Source organism: Canis lupus, chromosome 5, assembly GCF_003254725.2.
Source record: "Canis lupus dingo isolate Sandy chromosome 5, ASM325472v2, whole genome shotgun sequence".
In the NCBI taxonomy this organism is placed as follows: domain Eukaryota; kingdom Metazoa; phylum Chordata; class Mammalia; order Carnivora; family Canidae; genus Canis; species Canis lupus.
This window is the reverse complement of record NC_064247.1, coordinates 13,195,425-13,221,282: the sequence shown is the minus strand read 5'-3', so window position 1 is coordinate 13,221,282 and position 25,858 is coordinate 13,195,425. Positions and strand designations below refer to the sequence as shown.

The window sequence follows — 25,858 nt, the reverse complement described above, 5'->3', positions numbered from 1 at the left end:
GTCATGCCCCAGACAGCTCATGAAGCAGTGTCTAATAAGTACCTGATGGGCCACCCTGGTATCACCACCATGCCCGGAGGGCAGGCTGCCATTTGAGGGGTGTATACAGAGGCAGAGTTTTTCCCTGGGGGAATGGAGAAAGAAGGGGCCAGGTGCTGGCTATGCCATGTTGGAAAGCATGAGGAAGGGTTACAGCAGCAGGTGGCCTCATCCTATAGGGGACGGGCAGTGAAGCAGCTGTGGCTTCTAGTTACAGCCCTGCCGTGAAGCAGCTGAGTGACATACAGTTGACCTGGTGAAAACCTTCTACCTTCAAGGCTCTGTCATAAGTGCTTCTCGGTTATTGTCTCATTTAAACCTCAGAACCATTCTAGCAGAAGGCAGTGTTTTATCCCCATTTTACAGATGAGTAAGCTGAGCCCCATAAAGCTCAAAGTAGTGGAGCTGGATTACGACCCCAGGCAGTGAGCCCTTGACCCCTTCACTCTGTCGCATTTGTCTCCACAAGCCATTGCTCCTTGCTGGGCTTCGTTTCATCATCTCTAAAATGACGAAGTTGTGTTAGGTGATCTCTCGGGGCATTTTCAGCCCTGGATTTGTTTTATCCTACATGTTGGGGAGCATTTCACTTCACAGCAGCCTCAGATTGAGAATCTTTCCTGGAGAGGGAGAGAGAACGACCATGAAATTGAAGGCCCAGAACCTGGCCCATGGGAACAGCTTCTGTTCAGCTAACAGCTCATCAGATTCCCAAAGAGTCGCCCGGTCCCAGTGAGTCCTGCAGGATATAACCTTTCTGTGCCCCTGTCTCTGTCTTGTTTGGGCAGAATGAATATATGCAGCCGATTTTTCTCCTCTGGGTTCATTTTATTGTCAAGCAGACCAAGCCTATGTTTATTTTTCTAAAGGTCTATCAGAGAGATTAGCCATAAGTAATTGAAATTGCTAAACTTATTACAGAAGGGGGAGCCAGGGCAGACAGGGAGGAAAGAAACCATTGATGCCAGAAGAAGGGAGCGTGTTCACTGCCTGTCCCTTCTGATCCTTGCTTTGGTGAGCCAGACCTGCTCATCTCTCAGGTTTTATTTAAATGTCACTTCCTGGAGGAGTCTCCCCTGACACCATGCTAGGCTGGGTCCTCTGTGACACTCTCACAGCACCCTGTGCTCTGTGTTTTATAGCATTCATCTCAAGTGCGAATTTCTTCTTCTGTGTCTGACCCCTCTGCCAGACTTTGAACTTCATGAAGGCGAGACCAAGTCTGTCCATCTATCCCTGTACTAGATGCCTACTGGCATGTAGTAGATACTCAATAAATATTTATTGAGTCAACAAAGAGAGCAGCTCATAACAGTGTAGAGTTCTTGGACCAGGAGGGCTGGCCAGGTGAGCTAGCTTACCTCCTTGTATCTGGTAGGAATTCAGCTCATCCCCACAAGCCCATGAGCACGAAAGTCCTGCTCAGCCAGGAGGAGTTGGGCTCAGTGTCCCCTTTGCTGAGATGAGTCAGCACTTTCATAGGCCGTATGGTAACTACTCAGTATGGGGACTATGATGCCCTTCCTCCATTCTGGGCTGGACAGACTGGAAAGCAAGAATGTGTAGCCCTGTCAAGGGTGCATTAGTGCAGGATCCAAGAGACAGGGTGACACGGGGTTCTGATGAGTGGGGGCAGTGTCAAATCCTGAGCTTCAGGGTTGGCATCACAAATGATCATTGAGGTAAGTAGAGGCTTAAGAGTGTAAAGATAATCCAGCTGATTGTGCTGAGTGGCCTGTGTCACCTGGGGCTGCTTTCTCTGCAGGCCGCACCATGCCCAGGCCAGCCTTGGCCAAGGGGCCTCTTTGGGCCAGCTCCTGACTCCTGGAACCAGAACACAATGATCTTTGAAACAAAATGTCTCCTTCAGGTTTTCAAGGTCATCATGAAACTAGTCCTGTCTGCTGTCCTCATGGCTTGGCACACGAGCTTGGGTGGGCCTCAGGACTGTGTTCTCGCAGAGGATGGAAGCACGGTTTAAGACAGACAGCCAGGGCCTCAGATCAGAGATGGTGTGAGTTTGAAGGCAGGCGCTGTGATGCAATGTACACGGGGCACATTTCCTCATCCACTGGAATCTTAGTCTTCCCTTCTGTAAAATGGGATTAACAACTCCTAGAACATCATCTTGTGAGAACATGGAGACTTTCTAATGCTCAGTGGGCTGCTAGTAGAGGTTATTCCCTTCTCTCCTTCCTTTCCCATTTCCTTATTGGGGATTTCTACCCTTAGACCTCAGGTTCCTCATCTCCTGCCTCTCATTTTCCAAAACTCCAAAGCTAGAAACATTTCAAAATTGACCTCTCACCTAGTTAGAACTCCATTTCCCATGGTCCTGGAGCCCCTTCCATATCTTGCAGTCTTTCCTGAAAGCACACACCATGCACATACACACACAGCTAGCCAACAGCTACAATCCATCAGTCAACTTTCTAGAGCCAGAACAATTGATTCTAAAGTGTAATTCATTGTAAAATTATTAAGTCTATCTACATATTTCACCTTTATTGAGCCTTTTAGGAGAACCACTTCGTACAATACAGTACACCTTGGTGAATAAATATGTTTTTAGTGTAACTAGGAAAAGAGTAATGGAGTGAGTGAAAGCTCTCCATATGTTTGTCTGAGCCTCCAACGTACCACCCCCATTAAGTGCAAACCCTAAACAAATCTCTCCTGGTCACACACATGGGTATGCCAGCATCTAAAGGAGAAGCTCTTACTCTAAAATTGTGCTCTCTGGCTGCTAACCCTCCTGTGTCTGTTCTCTGAGCTAGGTCATTGGTAGGGAGGGGGTGTATTCAGAAAGAGAAATGGCGGGGAAAATTAGAAGGAGATTCAAGAGGTATTGACTGAAGAATTATTCTTTGCATTTGCACTTGGGAAAATTGTGGCTGACTGCTGGAAGCCCCTTGGCCCAAGTTATAGGATTATAAAGTGGTTAGCCAGCCGTGATTTAGTGGCTTGCCTTTGCAAAATGCTCAAATCAACTATACTTATTCAGCAAAGATTTATGAAGTGCCTACTGTGTGCGGGGGGAATGCAAGCTGCAGCATGGTGCGGCTTAGAGAGCTCTGTCTGTCAATGCGAGGTATGGAGGGCCAGAGGAGGGAGCATTTAGTGCTTCTTTGGGAGCATGAGAAAGGTTTACAGATGTGTTTCCTTTAATCGTTTATTGAAGGGATGGTTAGAGATGAGAATGGGGGACTGACACGTGGGCAGAGGTAAGGTATGGGTCTGAGCAAGAGCACAGTAGCACTGGGGCTGGAGCAAGGGAGTTGGGGTGTTGGAGAGAGATGGAGCCAGAGCCAGCAAAGCAAGGTTCAGGTCAGATGTAACCCCATCTGTCCCACAGAGTTGCTGGACTTTTTGGGAGTCGCCAATGGCAGGCCCGGGATCTTGAGTTGGCTGTCCCGCTGACCACACGTGTAACTTGAACAAGTCCTTTCTCCCCTGCCAATAAACTAGAAGGTGTCCAAAGACCTCTCAACTCTGAAGTGCTGTTGACTCCACGGACTGGATTAATATATGATAAGTGGCTGAGTGACTTTCTGGGCCAGCCTGTTTCCCATGTGAAGCAGGTGACTTTCCTCTACGTGGCTTTTCAGGGTCCTGGTCTGCCATACTTATCCCTCCAGTGGCCCCTCCAGCACCCCTGGCTTATGAGCTCCCCCTTGCCCAGAAGCAACTGTCCTGTCTCCCGTGCCCAGCCTACGTTCCCTGATGGATGACGGGCCTCCCCAGTCTCCAAATCCAGTTTGTGCCAGTATGGGAATGGATGAGGATAGCATCGCCTTTGGGGACCTTTGAGAGCATCTAACTCAATCTCAGCATTTCACAATTGTGGAGAATGACTGAGGAGGGCTCATGACTCACCTGAGCTCTCAGAAAAAGCTAGGAGTAGAGGGAGGAGGCCCACAGGCCCACACATTCCCCGGGTCAGCATGAACTGAGCACTCACTGTCAGGGAGGTAGCAATGAATAAAGTCCCATCTTTGAGGAGATCAGACTAGAGGGGGAGATAAATTATTGTAAATCAAATAAATTATTATAAATCGACGGATTAAGTAAAGTGATGAGGATATTCATGGGGCATTTGGGGGCCATCAAAGGGGCCCCTGGCCCAGTCTGACAGGTTCAGAGAAGGCTTCCTGGCAGTGGCTACACCCAGAGGGCCTATGGGGATTAGCTAGCTGGAGATAGGGGATGAGCAGGACATTCTCTGAAGGATACACACAGTTTAATGTCTTAACAACATTTGCTCTCTCTCTGTCTCTCTCTCTCTCTCTTTTTTTTTTTTTTGGTATTTTTTTTTATTGGAGTTCAATTTGCCAATATATAGCACAACACTTAGTGCTCATCCCATCAAGCACCCCCCCCCAATGCCCATCACCCAGTCACCCCATCCCCCTGCCCACCCCCCCCACCCATTGATTTCCCAGAGTTAGGAGTCTCTCATGTTCTGTCTCCCTCTCTGATATTTCCCACTCATTTTCTCTCCTTTCCCCTATAATCCCCTTCACTATCTCTTATATTCCCCGAATGAATGAGACCATATAATGTTTGTCCTTCTCCGGTTGACTTACTTCTCTCAGCATAATACCCTCCAGTTCTATCCACATTGAAGCAAATGGTGGGTATTTGTCACAACATTTGCTTTTTTAACTGAGGCCTTAGCCAAGGAAGTGGACAATGGAAAATTGTGATGTTGGTGAGGAAGGCATTTGAGGATGGGGAGAACCTTTCAGAGCCTTCATTATGTCACACACAGGCAGCCAACTTTCCCTCTTCTGTGGAAGGCAGGGGAAGAGGGAAGGTTGAGTCCCATGTGGACCCGAGCTAACACTGTGAGTGGGATGATGGCTTGTCACAAATGCCCGAGACACTCTGGGCTCACTTGGATAGCTGTCGACAGTTGTCCCCCTGCAAGGTAATGGGTGCCACTGACCTGGAGAGAGAATTGAAGCCAGGGCTGCCTGGGGAAAGGTAGGGGGATCTGGCCAGTTCTATCGGCAGGGTGGCCCTGAGGTGCTCATGAAGCAGTGTCTAATAAGTACCTGATGGGCCAACAATTTGGCCTGGATTGGCAGAGTGGCCCATTCTCTGCCCTCCACTATGGGTAGGGCCTTCCAAGCCTGAGCCCTGGGGAAGAAGCAGCTCCTTCCTGGAGAAGGAAAGCTGCTGGTAGCAGTGGTGGCTGTCAGGGGGACAGATGACAGTGGGCACAGGTCTGGACCCAACTCAAGATGCCCTGTAGTATAGATTAACTTCAGCTGGAGCTCCAGGCAACCCTGGCCTGGCAGGGCTCATTTCTAATACCCCATCCACCTGTGTTACTGCCACTCTTCAGGTGGCCACTCCTTTCTCAGAGCTTCTGAAACTTCTCTCTTCTTACTCTAGAGAGTACCCAGTATAGGGCTGTGGGCCAAGAGGCATCTGACTCAAGCCAGTGCCTGTCTGGGCTGGCGGGTGACTCACCAAGTCATGCTGGGCAAGGCTGCTCCCCTTGGCAAGCCCAGAAGACCACAAGAATTATCCCAAGCTGCACTGGAGGCTTCTCCAAGAACTGCCATATTTGAGATACTCCATTTGTGTTTGTTCATCTGCTCTCTACCCAAAGCAAGGGTTGGTCTCAGCTGGGGCTGATTAATCAGTCTATCTGAGGAGGGGAAATGAGGCATTGTTGTCAGTTATCCTGGAAGAACCAGGCACCAGTAGCAGGGATGCAGGATCATTGAAAATGGAAATGACCCAATTAGGCCTTTATCCCAGAGCCTTGGGTTGGAGGGAGGAGCCTGGCACCTGCACTTCGCAGTGGGCCCTGGTTTTTAAAGCTGAGGCAGGAGCTTCCAAATACACTTGAATCCTTACCACGTGGGGCCGGGGATGTGAAAGCAGAACGAGTATTGCCAGGAAAATCAATGGAAACTGAAGAAGCATTCGATAGGGGGTTTAGAGACCCTAGTGGAGGTGAAAAAAAAAAAAAACTGTTTCGCATCGGAGGAGCCAATTATCAGACAACCTCTTTGCTGATGTTTGACAAACAGCATGACAGTGAACGTGGGTCCCCCGGGACTCTCAGAACTAAGGTTGAGATATTTGTGTATCATCCATTTAATAGAAATTGAAACTTGTTCCTTGTGTCTGCCCCAACACACATACCCACACACGCACGCACACTCTCTCATCAACGTCTGTGTGTGTCGCTGACTGGGTGCACCAGACTGTGTATATGAAATAAATCAAATTGAAATAAGAACTAGACTCTGGGGACTACTCTGGTTCAGTATCTTTGGAAACATAATGGTAACGTCCCCTTCTGACTGCCCAGGCCTTCTCTCTAATAGAGCTTTGGGAGAACAGAAGACCTACCTTGCCCTCTGTCACAAATTTGTTAAAGATTCAGAAGTTCCATTAATTCAGTGAGCGATGCCTTGGCCTCCCCCTCTGTCCGGTGATCCAGGAATCCCCCATTATATCCCACCAAGAGTCTGATCATAAAAATCTACCCATTTCTATAGCTGGCATCGTCACAGCAGACACTCTCTGGTTCTGGGTGCCACCGGTGTGCCAGACACCATTCCAAGCTCTTACGTTTGGGATTTTGAGCCCTCAATATATCAGTATCCGATAGGTGTTCTGGTTCTACGAGACCCAGAGAAGTTTGAGAGCCTTGGCTAATGTCATTCATTCAACAAGTGTTGAGCTTGTAGAGCTGAGAATTTGCCCTTGACCTCCCAGCCCACACCTTGTCCTTATCAAATTCATGTTTATGGCTTTTTATGTGCTGTATGAATTTTCTGTTGCCATACAACAAATGACTACAGAGTTAGCAGCCTAAATAATACCAGTTATTAGCTCACAGTTCCACAGGTCAGATGTCCAGCATGGCATGGCTGCCATGCTCCGGCTGAAATCAAGGTGGCAGCTGGCTGTATTCTCATCTGGATATTAGAGGCCTCGTCCAGGCTCATTTCTGTTGGCTGGATTCATGTCCTTGTGGTTATAGTACTGAAATCTCTGTTTTCTTCCCAGCTCTTGGCTGGGGACTACTCTCAGCATTCAGAGGCCACTCTCTGGTCTTCGCCTGAGACCACCTCTGTGACCTCTCCATCTCATCTCACCAACGGAGAAGCTTCCTCTGCACCAGCCCTTCCCACACTTTCAATCTTTGTGACTTCCTCTGCTGTAGCCAGCCAGAGAAAACTGTTTTTATTTTTATTTTTTTTTATTTTTTATTTTTTTGAGAAAACTGTTTTTAAAGAGCTCATGTGCTTAGGTCAGAACCACCTGGATAAGCTGTACCTTCTAGCATAACCTAGTCATGGGAGTAGAACCCATCATAGCCCTAGTCCCCCGGGGAGTGTTGTGTGTATTTGAGAGAGTTAGGGGGTGAGAAGGAGTCTCAGGGGGGGTCACCTTAGAATCTTGCCTATCACATGTGCCAACCTGGTAAGTCAGTTTATTTCTCTTGCCATCTGCTGCCCCCCCCCCCCCCCCATCACCTGCTGAAAGGATGGACAAGGAGAGATCTAGCCAGGGAAACAGGAAGAAGAGACTGGAGAGTCTTGGGGCAGGAAGTAGCACATCCCCTGAGAGATGATACAGCCAGGTTCTCTCTGCTGGCCCATGCCTGCTACAGGGCTCTGGACAGGAAGCACCCCCAGCTCCCGATGGTGGTCTATAAACCTGAGAGAAGACTGAGAGCCAAGGGTACAGGGGGAACTGAGGCCACTTGGCCTGCTGCAGCTTCCACAGAGGCGCCTAGCCCTGAAGAATCTGGGCCCTGCTGAGAAGAGTGTTTGGGATTTAATGAATGTTTGGAAAGCATAGGGAGTCTGAGAATAAAAGACATTATGGCAAATCGCATTATTATTATTATTATTACATTATAAGTGCTATTGTATTATAAGCACCATTAGGAGTAGCAAGTGCTGTTATTATTAAGCAATCCAGCTTCTCTATCCCCAGCATCAGGCTCTACTCCATGTCAAAGGCATCAACAGCTCAATCCATCACCATCTGAGGCTTCCCCCGGCCACATCTTTGTGGTTCTGACACCTCACATTCACAGCCCAGCAGTGAGCATGACACCTGCCCATCCGGCTGAAGCCTCCGGCAACAACCCGCACGGTGGATGCCTCTCCTGTGAGCCAGCAAAGCTGGATTTCTATCTTGCCTAAGAGTTAAGATCCTCCTGAAACCATTCCTGATGCTCTCTCTTGCTTAGAGCCCTTCAGTAGCTCCCCCATTACCCTTAGGATGATGTCCAAAGCAGCTTCCTATGACTTCCCTCTGGGCTTTACCCTGCCCCGTTCCCCACCACCCACAGCTCACCCCAGCCAGACTGAGAGACTTGCCGTCCCCTGAATTTATCACACACCCTCGCTCCTGGGGCTCTGTGCATGTTGTCATTTCTCCGACTGGGAAGCTCCTCCTCCCACCTCTCCATCTGGCTGGCTCCTGCTCATCTTTCAGGCCTCGTCTTGCAGCCAGCTCTCAGCTTAGGAGTATCAACAGAAATTCTGATAAAAGAGACCACCTTTTTCTGCACCCCGAGCACTCATAGTGACCAGCTGTCTGGGACTTGCCTCCTGCTTGCTGCTAAGTATATACATCTTGAAGACAGGGACACGGACACGATTTGTTCTTTTTGTATATCTAATGCCTAACATGATGTGTATCCTACAGGCGATGCTTATGTGTTTGTGGAACAAATAGGTGAAGAGGGCCGAGATCTAAAGATCTCCTGTTGTGTACATTTCCCTCTCCTGTGGGAAGAAATCTGAGAGCCCAGTGGCCTGAGTCCTGGTCCTGCCTTAATTGCATAATATGTCCTGACTGATCTTGGGCATGTCAGAGCCAGCGAGACTCCCTGCCCCTATGGGAGCCCATCGTTTGGTCCTGCTGCAGAGATGCAACGGGCAGAGGCTACCGATTGACAACATCACTCATCTTCCTTAAAACCTCCTTATACCCCTAGTGAGATGGGGGTCGGAGTGCCTTGAGGCTCCACATGCCTGAGGCTAATGAGTTGGGTTCTGGGACGAGATAAGTTTAATACCTGATGTGTATAGGCAGGAGGCCTGATCAATGGATCCTGAGTGCAGGGCACCTCAGAGGTAAGGAATCGATGCCTGATAAAGGAAGCAGCCTGCAGAGAAGCAGTTGCACTTCCCCAGCCTAAGGGGAGAGCACAGTGTCCACTATTTCTCATGTCAGGTTGACCCTCGGAGGTTTCAGCTTCACAGTTAATAACCACTTATTGAGTCCCAGAGGCACAGAACAGTCTTCCAAGTACAAAATGAAGATGGTCACAAGCTGCTGGGGTGGAAGTGGGAGGGTTCTTCCCCGCTGGCCTCTGCCTTCCTCTTCCGGGGACCAAATGACCTGAAGCCTTTGGAAAGGTGGTTCCACTCTGATGGGTGTTTACAGGTGAATTAATTCATTTAGTAAATGTGTATTGAGCATTTGCTAAGCTCAGGCATGGGGCAAATACAGGGAAACAGATCAATGAGCAAGACAAAATATGGTCTGTGTTTGAAGTCCTGTTTGTGGATTCATGTTGGGAAAGAAAAAGCAGAGAAGGGACAGGGTCCCTGGGAGGAACGGATATGCGTGTTTAGGTCACAGGGCTAAATGAATAGGAAGCATGCAGGGAAAAGAATCCAGGAGATCTGGGGGCTGAGAGGTTTAGGACCAAATCTCCCATTAAATGGAATCGCTGACAGGTATGAATTAGCCTCCCAACTGCTACTTTCTTCAAAGACCTATTCCACAGAAAGCAGTTGCCCAGCCTGCAGAGAGCAGAGGCTTTGATGCAGATTAATAGACAGGAACCTGGGTTGGGGGGGGTCACAAGTGGAGGTAGAATGGTACCCAGCAGACTCTGGGCTCCTGGGAGCTCCAGGGCTTTCCTGAGAAAGGTTGAGAGGGCCCTTGGGAGACACGGGTCTGGGGCCTGGCCTCTTCCATGCATTGGGTTCCTGGAAAAAAAATGAATGACTATAGTCCTCAAGAAGCCTTGGGAAGTCAAGAGGTCCTTCTTACCATGGGGTAAGATGAGGGGCAGCCTGACAGGCACTTCCTCCTTAAGCTTATAATAGTGTTGACTTCTTTATTTTTTTAAAGATTTTATTTATTTGAGAGAGAGCAAATGGTGGCGGGAGGAGGTGGGTGAGGAACAGAGGGAGAGGGAGAGAAGGACTCCCAAGCAGACTCTGTGCTTAGTGCAGAGCCTGATACAAGACTCTATCTTCATGACCCTGAGATCATGACATGAGCCAAAATCAAGAGTCAGATGCTCAACTGACTAAGGCACCCAGGTGCCCCAATAACGTTGACTTCTCTCTCTATGTTGTGCACCTGTGTAAATGCTGGTAATGTGAGTGCATTTGTCTCTAGAGCACCCAGTCCTTTTGAACAAACTCTTGCGATAAAAGGCTCTAAGTGACAATAGGTATGGTGGTGGCCCAAATGAAGCAGTGGCCAGTTCTGTCTGGTTTTGGTGATGGAGGAGGTCAAGGTGAAGAGTGAGCAGAGGGGTAGACAGGAATTATAGCATGAAAAGACGTGCATGTCAAACTAAGGAGTTAACTTTTGTCCTGTTTGCAGTAAAGAGCATTGGGAGGTGGAGAGGGATTCATGATCAAATGTGTAGTTTAGACCGATCCCTCCAGCAATAGCACCAAGAAGGAGCTTAGAGAAATGCAGGACTGGGAAAAGGGAAACCAATTAGTTGGTAGTCCAAGAACAAGCTGGTGAAACTCTGAATTGAGGCAGAGGTGATGGGGATGGTGGAAAGGGGAAAGATGCAAGAGGCGTTGATGATGTAAAATGTTCTCTGACAACCATGAATGAATATGCATGGGAAGGAATGAGATGGGGAGCATGAGAGAATAGAAGGAGCAGGACAGGAGTTACAAATTCTGGATTAAATGATGGGTGGGTAAGGGTCACATTCACAAGTAACCGAGGGAGGGGATCAGATTGGGGTGGAAGGGATGCGGAGTTCAAGTTTGGGGATGATATGGTCTCAAGGATATCTTCCATCAATCCAGCTTCATGATAATAGCTTAAGAAATTGGAATCTTTTGGCGTTATCAGTTGCTCCTGGGGTGAAAACCTTAAAAGTTGTCAGTCATTAACAACCTCAGTCAGGGGCACATACATTTGAGTTTATGCTGGGTCTCCTGGTGACCGAGTTCCAGGTATACAGTAGGGAGGCGTAGGGTAATAAGCACTGATCTTGTATGCTGGTACCCGGATCCGAATCCCATGTCTGTCTTTTGGGCAAGACACTTAAGTCCCAGGAACCTTCATTCCTTCTTCCCCCAAATGGGAATATGAATGTCCTGTCCACCCTGAGTGAGCTTATGAGGCCCAGTAGATACCTGATCTTACAGGTATCTACTACCCTTCTGTCTACTTCCACAGAAATACTTAATGTTATTAACTCAGTAGTAGATTGATGTTTAATAAGCGGCCTGTGATTTGGGTGATGCAGGTGCTGCCCACCCCCTCTCAGGAGCGAGAGGCCAGGGCTGGGCACGGAAGTGAAGGGATCAAGGGCAGAGTCTTGGACGCAAGCAGCCAAAAAGCAAGGGTGTTAAGAGTAGGAACCAGTTCCGGAGCGAAGGGTCTGCAAAAAAAAGTCACAACCTGATGGGGCCCAGGTGGCCAAATTCAGGGAGACTTCACAGGTTGTCAGGCATCAGGATGGCACCTTTCAGGGGTTGCCTGTGGGGCTGGCAGGAAGGCAGCTGTTAGCTTCTTAGGCCAACGAGGGCTGAAGGCTTCATGTAGGGGTGGAGAGGCTCACCTTTGTGGCACATCTGGTGGCCTCCTCCCCACGCGGTCTCCTCACTGCCTGTGAACGATGCCTCAAAGTGCAAGTGGAATGCATTCCTTGAGTGATTTTATTGTTACTATGACTAATACTAATAACTCAAGGAGTTCATATCATCCTTTGAGTCTCCAGAGTGCTTTTCCTGTACGTTATCTCTTTTAAGCCTCACATCAACACGGTGAAGTGCTATTTCCCCTACTTTGTACTGAGAAAACTTGTCAAATTAAAAGAGGTAAAAATAAAGAGATTAAAAAATGTAAAAACAAAGACTGCTTTTGGAATGTGGGGTTTCAGTGAGGAAAATCTAGGACAAAATACCAGTAGACAGTAAATGACTTAAAATAACCTCCACATTTATCCCTGCTCTGTCCAGAACAATTATTCTCCTAATCATTTAATTAAACCGGTGAGCCAGCTTTTGGGGTCACTGGCTTCCTCTAGGCAGTAGGGATGCAGCATTGAATGAGACAGCCCAATGAGTGAGACAGCAGGGAAGCATCTGCAGCTCAAATGATGGTGATTGTAGAGGGGTCTTAGGAATGGCCAAGACTCCTGAACAAGGCACACAAGATGGCCAAGGCCATGAAGCCGCATCCCTGCCTACTTCTGTGCCCCTTGGCCACACACATCTTCAGTTATACCACCTTTATTTCCAGACAACCCTCCGCACCTGCTTCACCCTGGTGTATCCCTCTCATATCCCTTCTCTGGGTTCTTCGTGCTGAACAGACATGGTGTAGAGCAAACCTCGGCTCTCCTGTGTTCTCAGGATCATCGTTCAGTTGTTCAGTCTGGGGCCCGTGCCAAGTCCCCGACCCCTTTGCAATTAAAATCCTTCTCCTGCAGAGATTTAGCTGATTGGGTAATCCCTTTACTCAGACCCCCAGTATTCATGTTGTAGCTGTAAATCTTCTCGTGGGTCTTGAAGTTGAGTTGTACCTTCCGAAATCAATTTTAACTCAATTTTGCCAGCTGTTTTACAGCATCTCAGAGTGAATGCATCGTGCCTCTGGCCCTTGGTCACCCCCACTTCGAGGCCACGCAGTGGAGAGGAGGTGCTTTGAGAACATGGAGCACTGGCTCTGAAGTTAGCTGGGCCTGGGTTTGAATCCAGACCCATTTGTTTACAGCTCTCTGCCCTAGGGAGAGCCACTTCAATAGTCTGGGTCTCGGTTCCTTGAGGCACACAAGGGCAACGAGAGCTCCTGTGTCGTAGGGGCTGCTACCAGCTGAATTGAAATCCTGCCTGTGAAGCGACTGAGTTCTTCCAGGCACACAGCTGGTGGTCAATAAAATTGTAGCCATTATTATTATTGTAAGCATCGCTCTGTTATAATTATTTACGGATGGAAGATCTAGAACGTCAAGCCTTCTGTCTTGACACAAATAGCCACACCAAGCAATTAACACCTTATGGTGACTTGTTAAGCAAAACTTTTCTCGTTTGACAAGTAGCGAAGAAAAGCTTCTTAGAGAATGAGGGGGAAGAGGAGGGAAGAGAAGCCCCCAGGCCAGCTAGTTCCCTTTGTCAGGGGAACCAGGCGAAGGAGTGAGAAGGGGGCAGCGTGGAGGATGGACTGTGTTTGGAGAGAACAAGACTCACGTGTCATGAGTGCCTGTTATGCACCAGCCACTTTCCGTGGATCACCCCTGCAAGGTAGATGTTCTTCCCCTGCATTTTACAGGTGACAGGCTGCAATTCAGAGAGGTTACTGACCTGCCCGGGATCACCCGCTCAGCTTGTGGCCAAATCAGGATTGGAACCCAGGATCGTCTTATTTCGGAACCTGTGCTCTTTCTACTACATTCTGATGTGTCACGAGGAGACCACCACATTGCACAGCTCCAGGGACCGCCGCTCACACTGCCATCCATGTCAGTGGTACCTGGGAGTTGGGCGATGGAGTGGCCACGTCTCCTGAGATCAGAGGTGTGGTCTCCGGCAACAGGCTGTTGCAAAGGGAAAATGTAGGCCTGACCTGGTGGGGTTGAAAAAGGAAGGACAGACCTCAGAGACATTCAGGGAACATTCAAGAGATAGACTTGACAAAAGTGGCAGCTGACCAGAAGTAGAATGAAAAGATGAAGGAAAATTTGGAGTTTCTAGCTCAGGTAGCTGAGGGAATAGTTAGTAATGCACTTACTGGGTTAGGAATACAAGGGAGAAGGGGCTGCTGGGCAGATGGAACATCGTAGAACGTCATCTCTGCTACTTCCTGTCTCACCCAGGCCCAGGCCCAGGCCCAAGTCCAAGTGATGTAGAGGTAGGGGATGGATTGTACCCTGGAGCCTATGCGTTAGCTTCCTGCTTTTCTCCTTAAAGTCAAGCGCAGGAACTAAATCTGGATCATTCAGAGCTCTCGTGCTTTCAGCTCTAGTCGACTGACCTTGTACTTCAACTCACAGCCGTCCTTGCTCCTGGCTTGGTGACTGGGGAGCCGTGAGGTCTCTGCAGGCAGCTGGTGAGTGGATGCCTGTTGTTAGACCAGGACACTGGATGTGTCACACCTGCTGAAGAAAGTGAGGGGTGCCGAGCCGAGTCGTACCATTCCTGATGACCTTTCCATGTTGCTCTCAAGCTCGTAGCCATGAGGCTTTCCTTCTGGGCCTGTTCAAAATGCCCCTCACCCAAGGGTTTCCCCTGAATCCACCCATGGCTGTGACATGACCTTCAACTGTAGTTTATTTGGTTCCCTGCAAATCATTACACGCTCAAAAATTCCCCCCCACGCCCCTTCACATACATGCACACATGCATACGCATTTAAAAATGTTCTAACATGAAAGCCAAGTGATAAGGAAACAAGCTGTCAGGAATTTGTTTGTCAAAATACAATAATGCAACCTCCGGAAGATAATCGGGGGTGGCGCAAATTTTACTCCTATTCTTACGTCCTCTGGAGGAGGAAGACTGCAGACTAGTGGTAAGTTTAGGCACACTGAGGACCCCAGGGTCCTCAATCAATGAGAAACATCTTCAATCAACATTCCTCAGCCAACATTTACCATCCAGCTTCTGGGGATCAGACACGCAAGGTGCCACGTGGATAAATTCAAAACCGAGGCAGACATTGTTGTTCTCTGGGAATATGTGGACCTTTGGAGAGAAGGTCTTCCTCTCACCACACATGTGAGAAGGTGATGGCAGTATGGGGGCTGTCACAGACTCGTGCAGACTTGGAGTAACGGAAGATTTGGCCTTGGTCTGCTCTGGTGCGTGGCTTTAGCAGACCGCCACCAGCTCTGTTCTTCACCCTGGCTCCTCTGCTGTCACAGCGATGGAATCCATTCCCTTGGGAGTGGAGACCCTTAGGGTTTCCCTTCCTGAACCATTTATAAGAAGAGAATGAAGCCCTCCCCCCTCCCCCATAAGAACCTGTTCGACCCCATGGCTTCCGGCTCTTTCTTTCATTTCAAGTAAGGTTGCAGCCAGCCAGGCTGTGGGGTTGGAGGAGCAGGAAACCTGAGCGAGCCAGGTGTGCATTGTTTGAGCTCGTGGTGGGCAGCAGGACCAGAAGGCTTTTCATCTCCTCCAGTCCTGAAATTTGTTAAGTTTATGAAATATCGATCTCAGCAAAATGTTTCCACCACTTGATTTTGGGTTTATAATCCATGTTTCCTTGAATGTGTTTAGAATAGCATTTCCCAGGGCTCCTGGGTGGCTCAGTCGGCTAAGCGTCTGACTCTTGATTTTGGTTGAGGTTATGATCTCAGGGTCGTGAAATCCAGCCCCATGTTGGGCTCCATGCAGGGTGTGGAGGCTGCTTGAGATTTTCTCTCTCCACCTGCCTGCTCACAGGCACATAGGCTCTGTCTCTCCCAGAAAAAGAGTAGCAGTTCCCAAAGTGCATTTTGTAGAACACTACTGTGAGACCCTCATGGGTCTTGAGAGAAAGAAATGTTTCTTTTTTAAAAAATTTTTATTTATTCATGAGAGATACAGAGAGAGAGAGGCAGAGACACAGGCAGAGGGAAAAGCAGGCTTCCTGCAGGAGCCCGATGTGGGACTCCATCCCGGGTCTTCAGGATCACGCCCTGGGCCAAAGGCAGATGCTCAACCATTGAGCCACCCAGGCATCCAAGAAGTGTTTCATGTTAATAACATTTGGAAGGTTCTGGGTTGAACAAAATTTAGACAAGCTGTTTTGCTGCAGGACTTCTTAAAACCATTAATAATATTCTACTGCGTGTTATAAATCTTGAAAAGGCAGATATAATATGCAGTGTGTTCTCACCTTAACAGGGAACCTTGTTTCTGTGAAATTTCTATTAACATCCTGGAAAAAGCTAGTGTCCCGAGGAATGCATTTTGGGAAACACTGGCTTAGAAGCTGCCCATTGGGGATCCCTGGGTGGCGCAGCGGTTTGGCGCCTGCCTTTGGCCCAGGGCGTGATCCTGGAGACCCGGGATCGAGTCCCACGTCGGGCTCCCGGTGTATGGAGCCTGCTTCTCCCTCTGCCTGTGTCTCTGCCTCTCTCTCTCTCTCTCTCTCACTGCGTGCCTATCATAAATAAATTTAAAAAAAAAAAAAAAAAAAAGAAGCTGCCCATTGTCTAGAAACTGGCAGTGGTCAGCGGTTTCCCATTATTCATTTAGAAATCAGCCTTCAACAGCAGTAGGAGAGCCAAGTTTAGACATAAAGAGGCACTTCCTAACTGAGAGGGCACTCGGGGAGTAGAGTCTAGAGTGTCCCAGGAAATTATGATAAGAGAACACACCACCGCCTTTCTTGTCCTTTTGCAAGCTCTCCCATGAGTCATTATAAATAGAATGAATTATCAAGGAAGCTCCTGGATCTTTTTATCTTAAGGGGGCCTTTGAAAAAGGATATAATTGAGGGATAAGAAGGTAGGAATTAAAAGCGAGAAGACAGACAGGCTGACTTCTGGAAGGGCTGTTTCTAATTGTCTGTAATTAACTCATTCGTTCTTCCTCTGCTCAGAACACAAGAGTTGAAGGATGCACCTTCCCAACTCACGTTTTCAGAGCAGGTGGGAACTAAGGTAGAGAGGGCTGGAAGGTGCCCAAGATCTCGGGGTCGTATTTCGGTAATTGTCGTAAGTTGAGCGCTTCCATGTGCCAAATATGATGTGAAAGCCTGTCGCATGCATTTTGTGTGTTCCCTGAAACAACCTGTCAGGCTGCCGTCATTATCGTTCCCATTTTACAAAATGAGAATCTGAAGCCCAGAGAGGTTACAGACTTTCCCTGAGGTCATACATCCAGTAGCGTGGAATCTGGACTTGAACACCAAAGCCCTTATTCACTCTATGCTCCTGCTGCTGCTGTGAGGGTGTAGACGTCCAAGACACCAGGGCTCCCTCGAAATGGGCCTCCTTCCATCAGCCTGTTGGGGGGCGGGGTGTGGAGGGGTGACAATGTGCCACATTGACAAGGAAGTCCAGGGAGAGGGGACATCTTCCAGCTGCTGAGGCCCCCAGCTGCCTGACAGCAGCCTGGCTCTGTCCCCCCCTCCACCACCCTCCCTTGCCAAATGCATCTCTTCTTATTAGCCATCTGCCCCTCGTGCTGCCGGTAGCCCACAGCGCATGGGCAGCTGCCCTGTTCGAGAGCCCGGAGATAATATCAGTTTATGAATCGATATGTTCTCTGGCACGTCTGTGTTCCCCTAACGGGAATGTCGCAGGATCCAAAATATATTTAATCCTCAGCCGACTCCCCACCGTCAGGGGTTGGAGGCTCCAAAGGAATCCTTGTAACCTCAGTCTGTAAGCTGCAGTTAATCAGGCTGGACTCTGGGCAGGGGAGCTCGGGCCTGTGGCCTCGGGCCTTGGCAGCACCTGTACGTGCGAGTGAGGATTCGGGGGACGGGCCAGGGCCCTTGAGGAGCCAAGTCTTAAGAAAAAGAATCTGCCTGAGGAAATCAGTGTCTCAGCCCAGCCAGAAAGAAAGCCCAGGGCACCTGCCATCTATCTGGTCGGGCCGAGTGGCTGTCGGCTTCGTCCTGGGGTCTCTAACTACTGTGTGCCCACGGGCTGTGGAGCTCTGTGTGAGGTGCTCGGTACAAACGTGTGATGAATGTGACTTCAGGGTGTGAAGATGACCTGCCCTGCACTGGAAGGCTTTCTTCCAGGAGCAGGATTGGTGACCTGAATAAATGCACACCCCCGTTGCCTGGATTCCTAGCAGAGAGCCTCGGAGGTCTTGGACTCAGAGCTCAGCCCTGTTGGGGAGGGCGATGCTTCTCCCTCTGACACTGGCTAGCCTCGGGGGACTCATGCCTGCAGGTTTTAGCTGGCTGAGAGAACAGCTGTCTTCAGCCAGGGCACGGGAAGAGGGCCGTGGGTCCTAGGTGGAAATCCCTTGAGCTTCTAAATGTCACTGCCCCGCATGGGGTCTCTCTGATGGCCTCATCTAAAGTAGCAGCCTCCCCAATATTGCTCCCATAGACGGCTGAAGTCCTATCTGCCTGTGTGCTTAGTCTGCCTCTTCCATTAACCCCCAGCCTCCTTGAGAGCAGGACATGCCTCTCTCTTGTTTGTGCATTTTGTTTCTAGAATATCTTGTGTGCCTGGGTCTGGCTCATGATAAACACTTAAATATCTGTTAAATAAATGGGAAAATATAATAATAAGTGAAGGCACAATGCTACATGTAGACTGTCAGGCTGAGATTCTTTGAAAGCAGACTTGGCTTTGTCACTCCTCTGCTGACAGTCCCGTCGGATCCCATCACGTACAGGATAAAGTGCGGGCTCCCTAGCCTGCTGGTCAGGCTGCTGTGCTCTGGCCCCTGCTCGCCTCCCCAGCCTTATCTCTCACTATTCCCTCACCCCCAGCATCCCACATGCTCACCCAGTGACTCCCAAATATTGCTACGCATGTGACCTTGGGACCTGCTGAAAACGCAGATGCCCAGGGCCTCAGCTCAGGTGATTCAGATCCAGTTGGTGTCGAGTGAGTCCCAGGAATTATCACCGTTTTTTTTTTTTTTTTTTTTTTTTTTTTTTTTTAAAGAAACGTCAGAGCATTCCATTGGCAGGTACTCCGAAGACCACACTTGAAAGAGCAGGGCCCTGTCCCAGCACACCGCAGACCTCTGACCCAGAGGGCCACACTTTCTCACCTCTGTGCCTTCATATCACAGCCACTGTGATGACTTCTTTGTGGAATCACCTTTGTCCATCCACATTTGCCACCCAGAGGACGCCTCTGCCTCCTTCAAGACTTAGCTCAAGGGTCATACTTTCTGTGGACACAGGCCTGCTTCCCCCCGGCACATTAGCTTTACCCTCTCTCTGTGCCATGCACAGGACACATATCTTTCTCAAGGATCATTCTACTTACTTCTCTTTTCCTCTTCTTCTTCCCCAATACCACAAACTCTCAGAAGAGCAGCTCATGGTTCCCTTTGGACCTTTAGTACCTAGCCGAGTACCACCACCAAGGGTTCGTTTGAATAGGAGAGCCCCAGACGTGCTCCAGCCAAGCGAGCCCACGCCTCCTCCCTTGCTAACCCTGTTCTCTGACTCCTGGGTCTTTCAGGAGTTCTCGCTCCAGAGAATGGACAGCCTGGTGGACGATCGTGTCAACATCCTGGGATTTTCCATTTTCAACCAGTCGCATGCTTTCTTCCAAGAGTTTGCCCAGAGCCTCAACCAGTCCTGGCAGGAGAACTGTGACCATGTGCCCTTCACTGGGCCTGCGGTAAGTACCCACCGGAGCCCTCCCTGGGCCCCTTCGCCTCCGCACACACACACCCTCCTGGAATCCAGCCCTGTCGGGTCCTAGCCAGTGCTGGGAAGTGGTTACGAGAGAGAAAGTTTGGAAACGAGTGAGCTGTAATCAGCAGGCTTGGTGGAGGTCCGCAGGGGGAGCGCTGTGCAGAGCCACGGATCTGTCATTTAGTGAGGTCCGTGCATCTCCTGCGGCCTGACTCCTGATCATGCTGTTGCTGAGAACTGCCCAAGTTTAGGATCAACAGTCCTACTGTTGGAAGGCACTTGTCGCTCCTCCTCTTCCTCATTTTTCAGCATAGGAAACTGAAGCCCAGCCTGAGAATGGGGCTGAGGGTGGGGACCTGGAGATCTTGTTCAAAGGCAAACACCAAGCCTTTTGCAAGGTAAAGCTAGATTCTGAGATTTCCTGACTCCTGATCCTGTGCTCTCTCCATCACTCTGGACCACCGCCTCTAGTAGGAGCTCATGCAGGCAAGCTTCCTTTGTGCCCTCACCCACCTGCTTTTCCTCTTTGTACTTTCTTCCCCTGCTGTGTGTGTGTGTGTGTGTGTGTGTGTGTGTGTGATGGAGGCAAAGTTTTCCCGGGCATACTCTACTAGGTTTAATGTCGTTACTCTGTGCGGTGGGTCACATATGTGTGCTTGTGTCCGTCTGTTAAAAGGCCAATTCTCAGGAGACTGGGACTGCCTGGCTTTCTAGGTCCTTTCCCAGCCACGTTACTTTTAAGCCTCCCAAAGCCCTCTAAGACAGCTCCCGTGATGCTCCCACAACTTTCTGAAGTCTATCAGTATCCTCACTTTGCAGATGCTGAAAGAGAGGCCCAGATGTGTTAAGTAAACAGCCCAGGGTCACACAGCTAGTACGCAGAGGAATTAGCATCAGAACCCAGTTCAAAGTTTTAACTGCTATGCTGTTTCCCTCTCTCTAGGAGCATCGTTCTGTTGACATTGTACATTGTGCCTGGCAAAGTGAGAGTAGTTAGTGGATATTTGTCGAACAAATGAGTGAATCAGGGAGGCAGGTGGAACAGTGAGCTAGAGATAGAAAGAACTGGAAAAGAAGTAGACCTGAGAGGTGGCAGTGAAATTGGGCACCCTCCTGGAGTGGGCCCTTCCCTGGTGGGGGGCTTCTAAAATAGGACCGCAAGACCTATCTTTGGTGCATGTCCAAGGGTAAGGACATTTCTGGACATCTGCACAAATGGACACCTAATTGGTGGTTGGCCAAGGCTGGCTAAAGGCAGGGGCCTGGACAGAGGGACCTTTTAACAAGCTGTGCACCTCCATGATTGCATAGCCTGGTAGAAATCTTAGGAAGGAAGGAGTAACTAAGGGGTCGGAGCTCATGCAGAGCTCAGGGAGCTGTGATCAGGGAGCCAGGAACTGAGTTTCAGAAAAGGTTTAAGGAGCACACCCCAACAAAGTATTTTAGCCCTGGAAGAGGTGAGAATCCATAGGAAGGACTCAGCAGCGGTGAGACCTCTGATGGAAGGGGGTTCTCGCCACCAGTGTTGGGGACAGTGCGGGACATCCTCAGACAGGGCATCATGGTAGGACCAGGTTCATCCCTCCCAGCCGGCTGCAGGCCTGTCCCCCTGGTCTCCCTGCAAGTCCTGCAGCCATGGCTCCTGTACTCTAATGAGGTGCAGGCAGCCTGGAAAAGCTCGCAGCATAATACCAGGAAAGGAGACAAAGCCTGCTGCCTCCAACCCAGACTGTTCCACGTTTGGCATGTGGCCTGGTGAAATAAAAGGTCCCTGTGCCATATTTCCAATCACTCTCTGAGGGACTCAGCCCTTCCAGTAAGTGCTCACATTGACCACAGCAGGCAGATGAGGGCCCGCCCGGTACCTAGTGGGAGGGCTTGCGAGGACCTGCCAGGAAGGCCAGCCGGTCCCTTTCATGGGACTGTGAGGCCGGGCGTGCTCCCATGTGCCTAAGAGAGCGCTGGCCTTCCGAGGCGTAGGAGCTGGATTTGAATACCAGTCTTGCCATGTTCTTGCTCAGTGATCTAAGGTAGTTCTATAACTGTCTGCACCTCTGATTCTTGATCCGGAATTTTGGGCTGGTTCTGCTTGACCACCTAAGGAGATTTTTGTGAAGATAAAATGAAATATAGGTCTGTCTTCTAATCACAGCTCTTCATGGAATAAGCTGCTTTAATTAATTATTTATTTATGTATTTATGATAGTCACACAGAGAGAGAGAGAGGCAGAGACATAGACAGAGGGAGAAGCAGGCTCCACGCACCGGGTCTCCAGGATCGCGCCCTGGGCCAGAGGAAGGCGCCAAACCCCTGTGCCACCCAGGGATCCCCGGAATAAGCTGCTTTAATATGCTATAAGGCAGCCACTGGGATAGGCATTAGGAAGTATATCAGGTAGCTTTCACTGTATAAGTGCTGTGGAACAACCAACCCCCAAATCTCACTAGCACGTGACACGAAGCATTTGTGTAGCTCGTGCATCTGAACATCAGATCAGCTAATCGGGGGGGGGGGGGGGAGGGAGGATCAGCTATGGATTCCTGACCTAGCCGGGGGGGGGTCAGTTCACCTGAGCAGCTCACTCAGGGAATCTGGGCTGGGGCAGCTCTGCTCCCCGTACCTCTCTTCCTTCCCCTGGCCCAACAGGCAGGCCAGCCTGGCATATTCTCCTGGTGGATGCAGGATAGTGACAAAGCAAGGAGCAACACACCAGGCCTCTTAATGCTCATTTCCCAGAATGTGCACACTGCGACTGCCAAATCATAGTGCTGGCCGAGGAAAGGCACAGATAAATTCAAAGTCAGGGAATGAGGACTCGGCTCTTTTAGAGAAGAAAAGTAAGAAGTCACACAGCAAAAGGTGTGAGTACAGGACAGAATGAAGGATTGGGGTACATCCATCCTGTAGTCTGTCATGGTGAATAGGAGCCAAAGCCTCTGCCTTCTGAGGTTCGTGATGTGGGAGGTAAGATCTGCCTCCACCTCTAGGAAAATGGGATGGATGCCCTGTGAAAGCAGAGTGAAGCCCCTTAGCTCTGCCTGGAATAATCAGGGAAGGCTTCCCAGAGGAGGTGGAAGTGAAGACCACACCGCTGTTCACTTAGTGTGCGGGATGCTGTGCAGGGTGTGAAGGCGTCCAGGGTGGAGCCAGGGCCGCATGTCCGGCCACATGGAAGCAGCCCTCCTGACTGCATTTTTGTCCTTCCCAATCCAGTCTCAGAGCTGCCAAAGCTGCAGCATCTTAGGTTCCCCAGGAATGTTGGGGAACATTCAGGGAGTGTGTAGGGGGTCTTCTGGGGGCTTCCTCCGTGTTGGGGGTGGAGAACAAGAGTGCAAGCCTACTTTGGAGGGGCCTAGGAGGAGAGGAAGTTTGAGCCTGAGCCTGAGCCCTGGTCACCAGGAGGGGGATGGTCAGGCCCGGGGGCCAGGCTGTGGTGCTTCCTCGGTCAGCTTCTCTTGGCCAAGCCCCATGGCTTTCTTGCAGGCAAAATAGGGGCGTGCGTTCTTTCTAGCTTAGGAGGCCGGGGTGCTCTTTCCATTTGTTCCATCTGTGCGCAGAGCGAAGACATCCCGTAGGGCCTTCCATGAAATTACCCCAGCTCCACTTCTCCTTCCTCCTCATGCATCCCGGTAGCAGATGAGCGTGGTCACACACCCCTTTTGGGCAAGGGGGGAAACCGAGGCACAGAAGAGTGAGATCAGAGCCCCAGTTGCCACTCAGTGCCAAGAGCCTTGCAGCCCTGCTCTGTGGCCTCGGAGGAGGAAGGGGAGGCTCCCACCTGGAAGAACATGGGAAGAAAGCGCACAGCCTCAAACAGCAACAAACCCTTCTCAGGGCTTCTCACTTAGCAACTGCCTTTTGAAAAGCGGTGCCTCTTCCTGTCTCGTTAGGGGTTGAAATTCCAGTACAAACAGCCCAGCCCTGTCATTTGCTGGGGAGCTGGAAGGTGAGAAATAATCAGTTCCAGGAAAGCCTGGGCCAGTCTGTCTCCCCATCCAGCTTCGTAAAGACTGCGGCCAGCTCCTCCGCAGGGACCTCTTCTCCTCCGACCCCTGCCACCCCTGCCATTCCCCTCTGCCCCTCCTCTATCTCAATTCCAGTCTCTTCCTCTACCTGTCTTCTCCCCTGACTCCTCCCTTTCCCTCTTCCCCTCCCCTCATGACTCCTTCCCTCCCCTTTTCCCTTTCTTTCCCCTTTGTCCCCTTCCCTCCCCCTCCCTCTCCCTTTCCCTCGCCTTCCTTCTGCTTCTCCTTCCCCCTCTACACTCCAGGTGCCTTCTACGCTCTTGACATTTCTCCTGTCCCATTTCTCATCCTCCTAAATTGTGTGTGTGCCACCCCCCCCCCATCCTTCCCTTCCCAGGGGGCTGGAAAGGGGGCTGCTCTGAGGACATGGGGAGGGAGCCACTGAGCTGAGGGGTTAGTAACCTCGAGAGAAAGCTGAGTGCCACCACCCAGGCTGGGGCTGCACCCCTCTACCCTGCTTCCCTCCTGACACCACACGAGCTGCAAGCGGGCAAGCTGTGGATGGAGACACATACCCGCTATTTCACATGCCGCTCCCATTAATCACACTGCAAAGAACAAAAATCGTAGGAAATCATTAAAATTACAGATGGCTAGGTTAAGTAATTAGAATTTAGGCTAAAACAGATGTTTGTAATTAAGTGTTTATTTCATTGAATAAAACCCAGATTGTACGGACTATTCGATGAGATTTTAATGGCTCCTGTCCTGGTCTGATTTGGGGGGGGGGGGCGAGTTTAAGCTACAAAGATTCAGAGACAAATGGGCATCCAAGAGAATGGGAATCCAGTGATCTGGGGTGGGGGCTGGCGGGGGAGATGAGGGTTACAGGTGTGTGTTTGGAAGATATCTTATTTTTCCTTCAGTGGCGGGGGGATAACTCCACTACTAACTCAGACTGATTCATCTTAATTTATACAGAGTCTTTCATTCCCCTAAACAATTTACAAACAGCTCAAAAGAAAAAAAACAATGAAGAACCAAATGAAAATATAAAAACAAGAGAATTGAGAGTCCCTTGCCAAGCGACATTTTGGTGCCAAGAAAGAGGAGAGGATTTTAAACAAGGATTGAGCCGTTTGGGGGTTTTAATATTTAGAAGATGTAGGGACAGGGGAAGCGGAGACGAGAGAGGCGTGCGCACAGATGGGGCACGGAAGCCACAGGAAGACAGAGGCAGGTGCTGAAGGGAAGGGCGATGGGATGGAAGACTAGAAGGAGCGGGGACGGAGGGGACGCTCCAGCCAGACCCAAGAGGCAGACGGAGCGCTGTTTTGGTATCAGAGCCGCTCTTCCCCAACTGCAATCCCCAGTGCTTGCCAGAGCTGAGTTAGTAAATGATAACAGAAGGAGAAAGCAGGTAGGAGAGAACAGCAGGCGGCTTTGGGATGGAGATCTGCAGTGAGATGAACAGTTGACGAGGCAGAGATTACAGGCTCTCCCGCCAGAGGTGAAATTGGCTGAGCCGAGATTGGCATCTGGGGGCCGATAAGGTGGAGGAGCTTGGGGGTGGGCAGCTGGGGCTCAGAGAAGCAGTTGGAGCACCCAAGGGAGAGGCCCAGGCGTGGTGCCAGGAGCCTGCGAGAGAGGGGCAGTCTGGTTATGCAGGGAGGACCCTGAGGAGGCCCAATTAGGGGGGATGGTGTTTGGGGCTTAGGAGGTTTCGGCTACGATGGGCCCAGGCTGAGCCACAGACAGGACCCGTGAAGCCCAGAGCTCCCTGGGGACCATCACCGAAGGCACTGTGCAGATGGAGAGGAGACAGGAACCTTGAGGCTGTCCCTCCCACCTACCCCTGCCCCCCAGGGTCCCTCTCTGGGCTGTAATTATTAGAAGCCTAGAAGAATCTTGAAGGTCCCAGAGTACGAGATGCCAAGGAACACTGCAAACAGGCACACACTGCTCTCCCGGCATCCGGATCATTTGCTAATAAGAGGACATCAGCCAAGAAAACCACATCCCAGACGAGTGGGAACAACAAGTGTGTGGCAGGAAGGAGCCTGGGGCCTGGTGGGAGGGTGTGAGAAATGGCGTGGTGAGCAGCGTCTGCCAGTCTGCGGGGACCGGGGTCTCTCGGGACTGACAGACAGCCTCCTGGGAAGAAAGGCCTCTAGAGGGGGTTAAGTGGGCCTGGGGCAGCCATGCCCTGGAAGGAAGGGGGTCCCTAGGGCCTTCGTACTGATGAGGGCACATTCAGCTTCCAGCAGTGGAAATCTTAAATCAAACTGCCTTCTGCAGAAAAGGGAAACGTGTCACCTCA

General features: G+C 50.2%; 1 protein-coding gene across 5 annotated transcripts in view; it reads left to right on the top strand.

Annotated features, from left to right (window-relative positions):
• The window catches only part of GRIK4 (glutamate ionotropic receptor kainate type subunit 4), a 425,071-nt gene that overhangs the window by 290,197 nt on the left and 109,016 nt on the right, over window positions 1-25,858 (top strand). For all 5 annotated transcript variants that reach the window (XM_035716734.2, XM_025465200.3, XM_025465201.3 and 2 more), the window contains one exon: window positions 19,394-19,555. In XM_035716734.2, coding sequence (XP_035572627.1) covers window positions 19,394-19,555 — 162 coding nt within the window. The remainder of the gene's footprint in view (window positions 1-19,393; window positions 19,556-25,858) is intronic.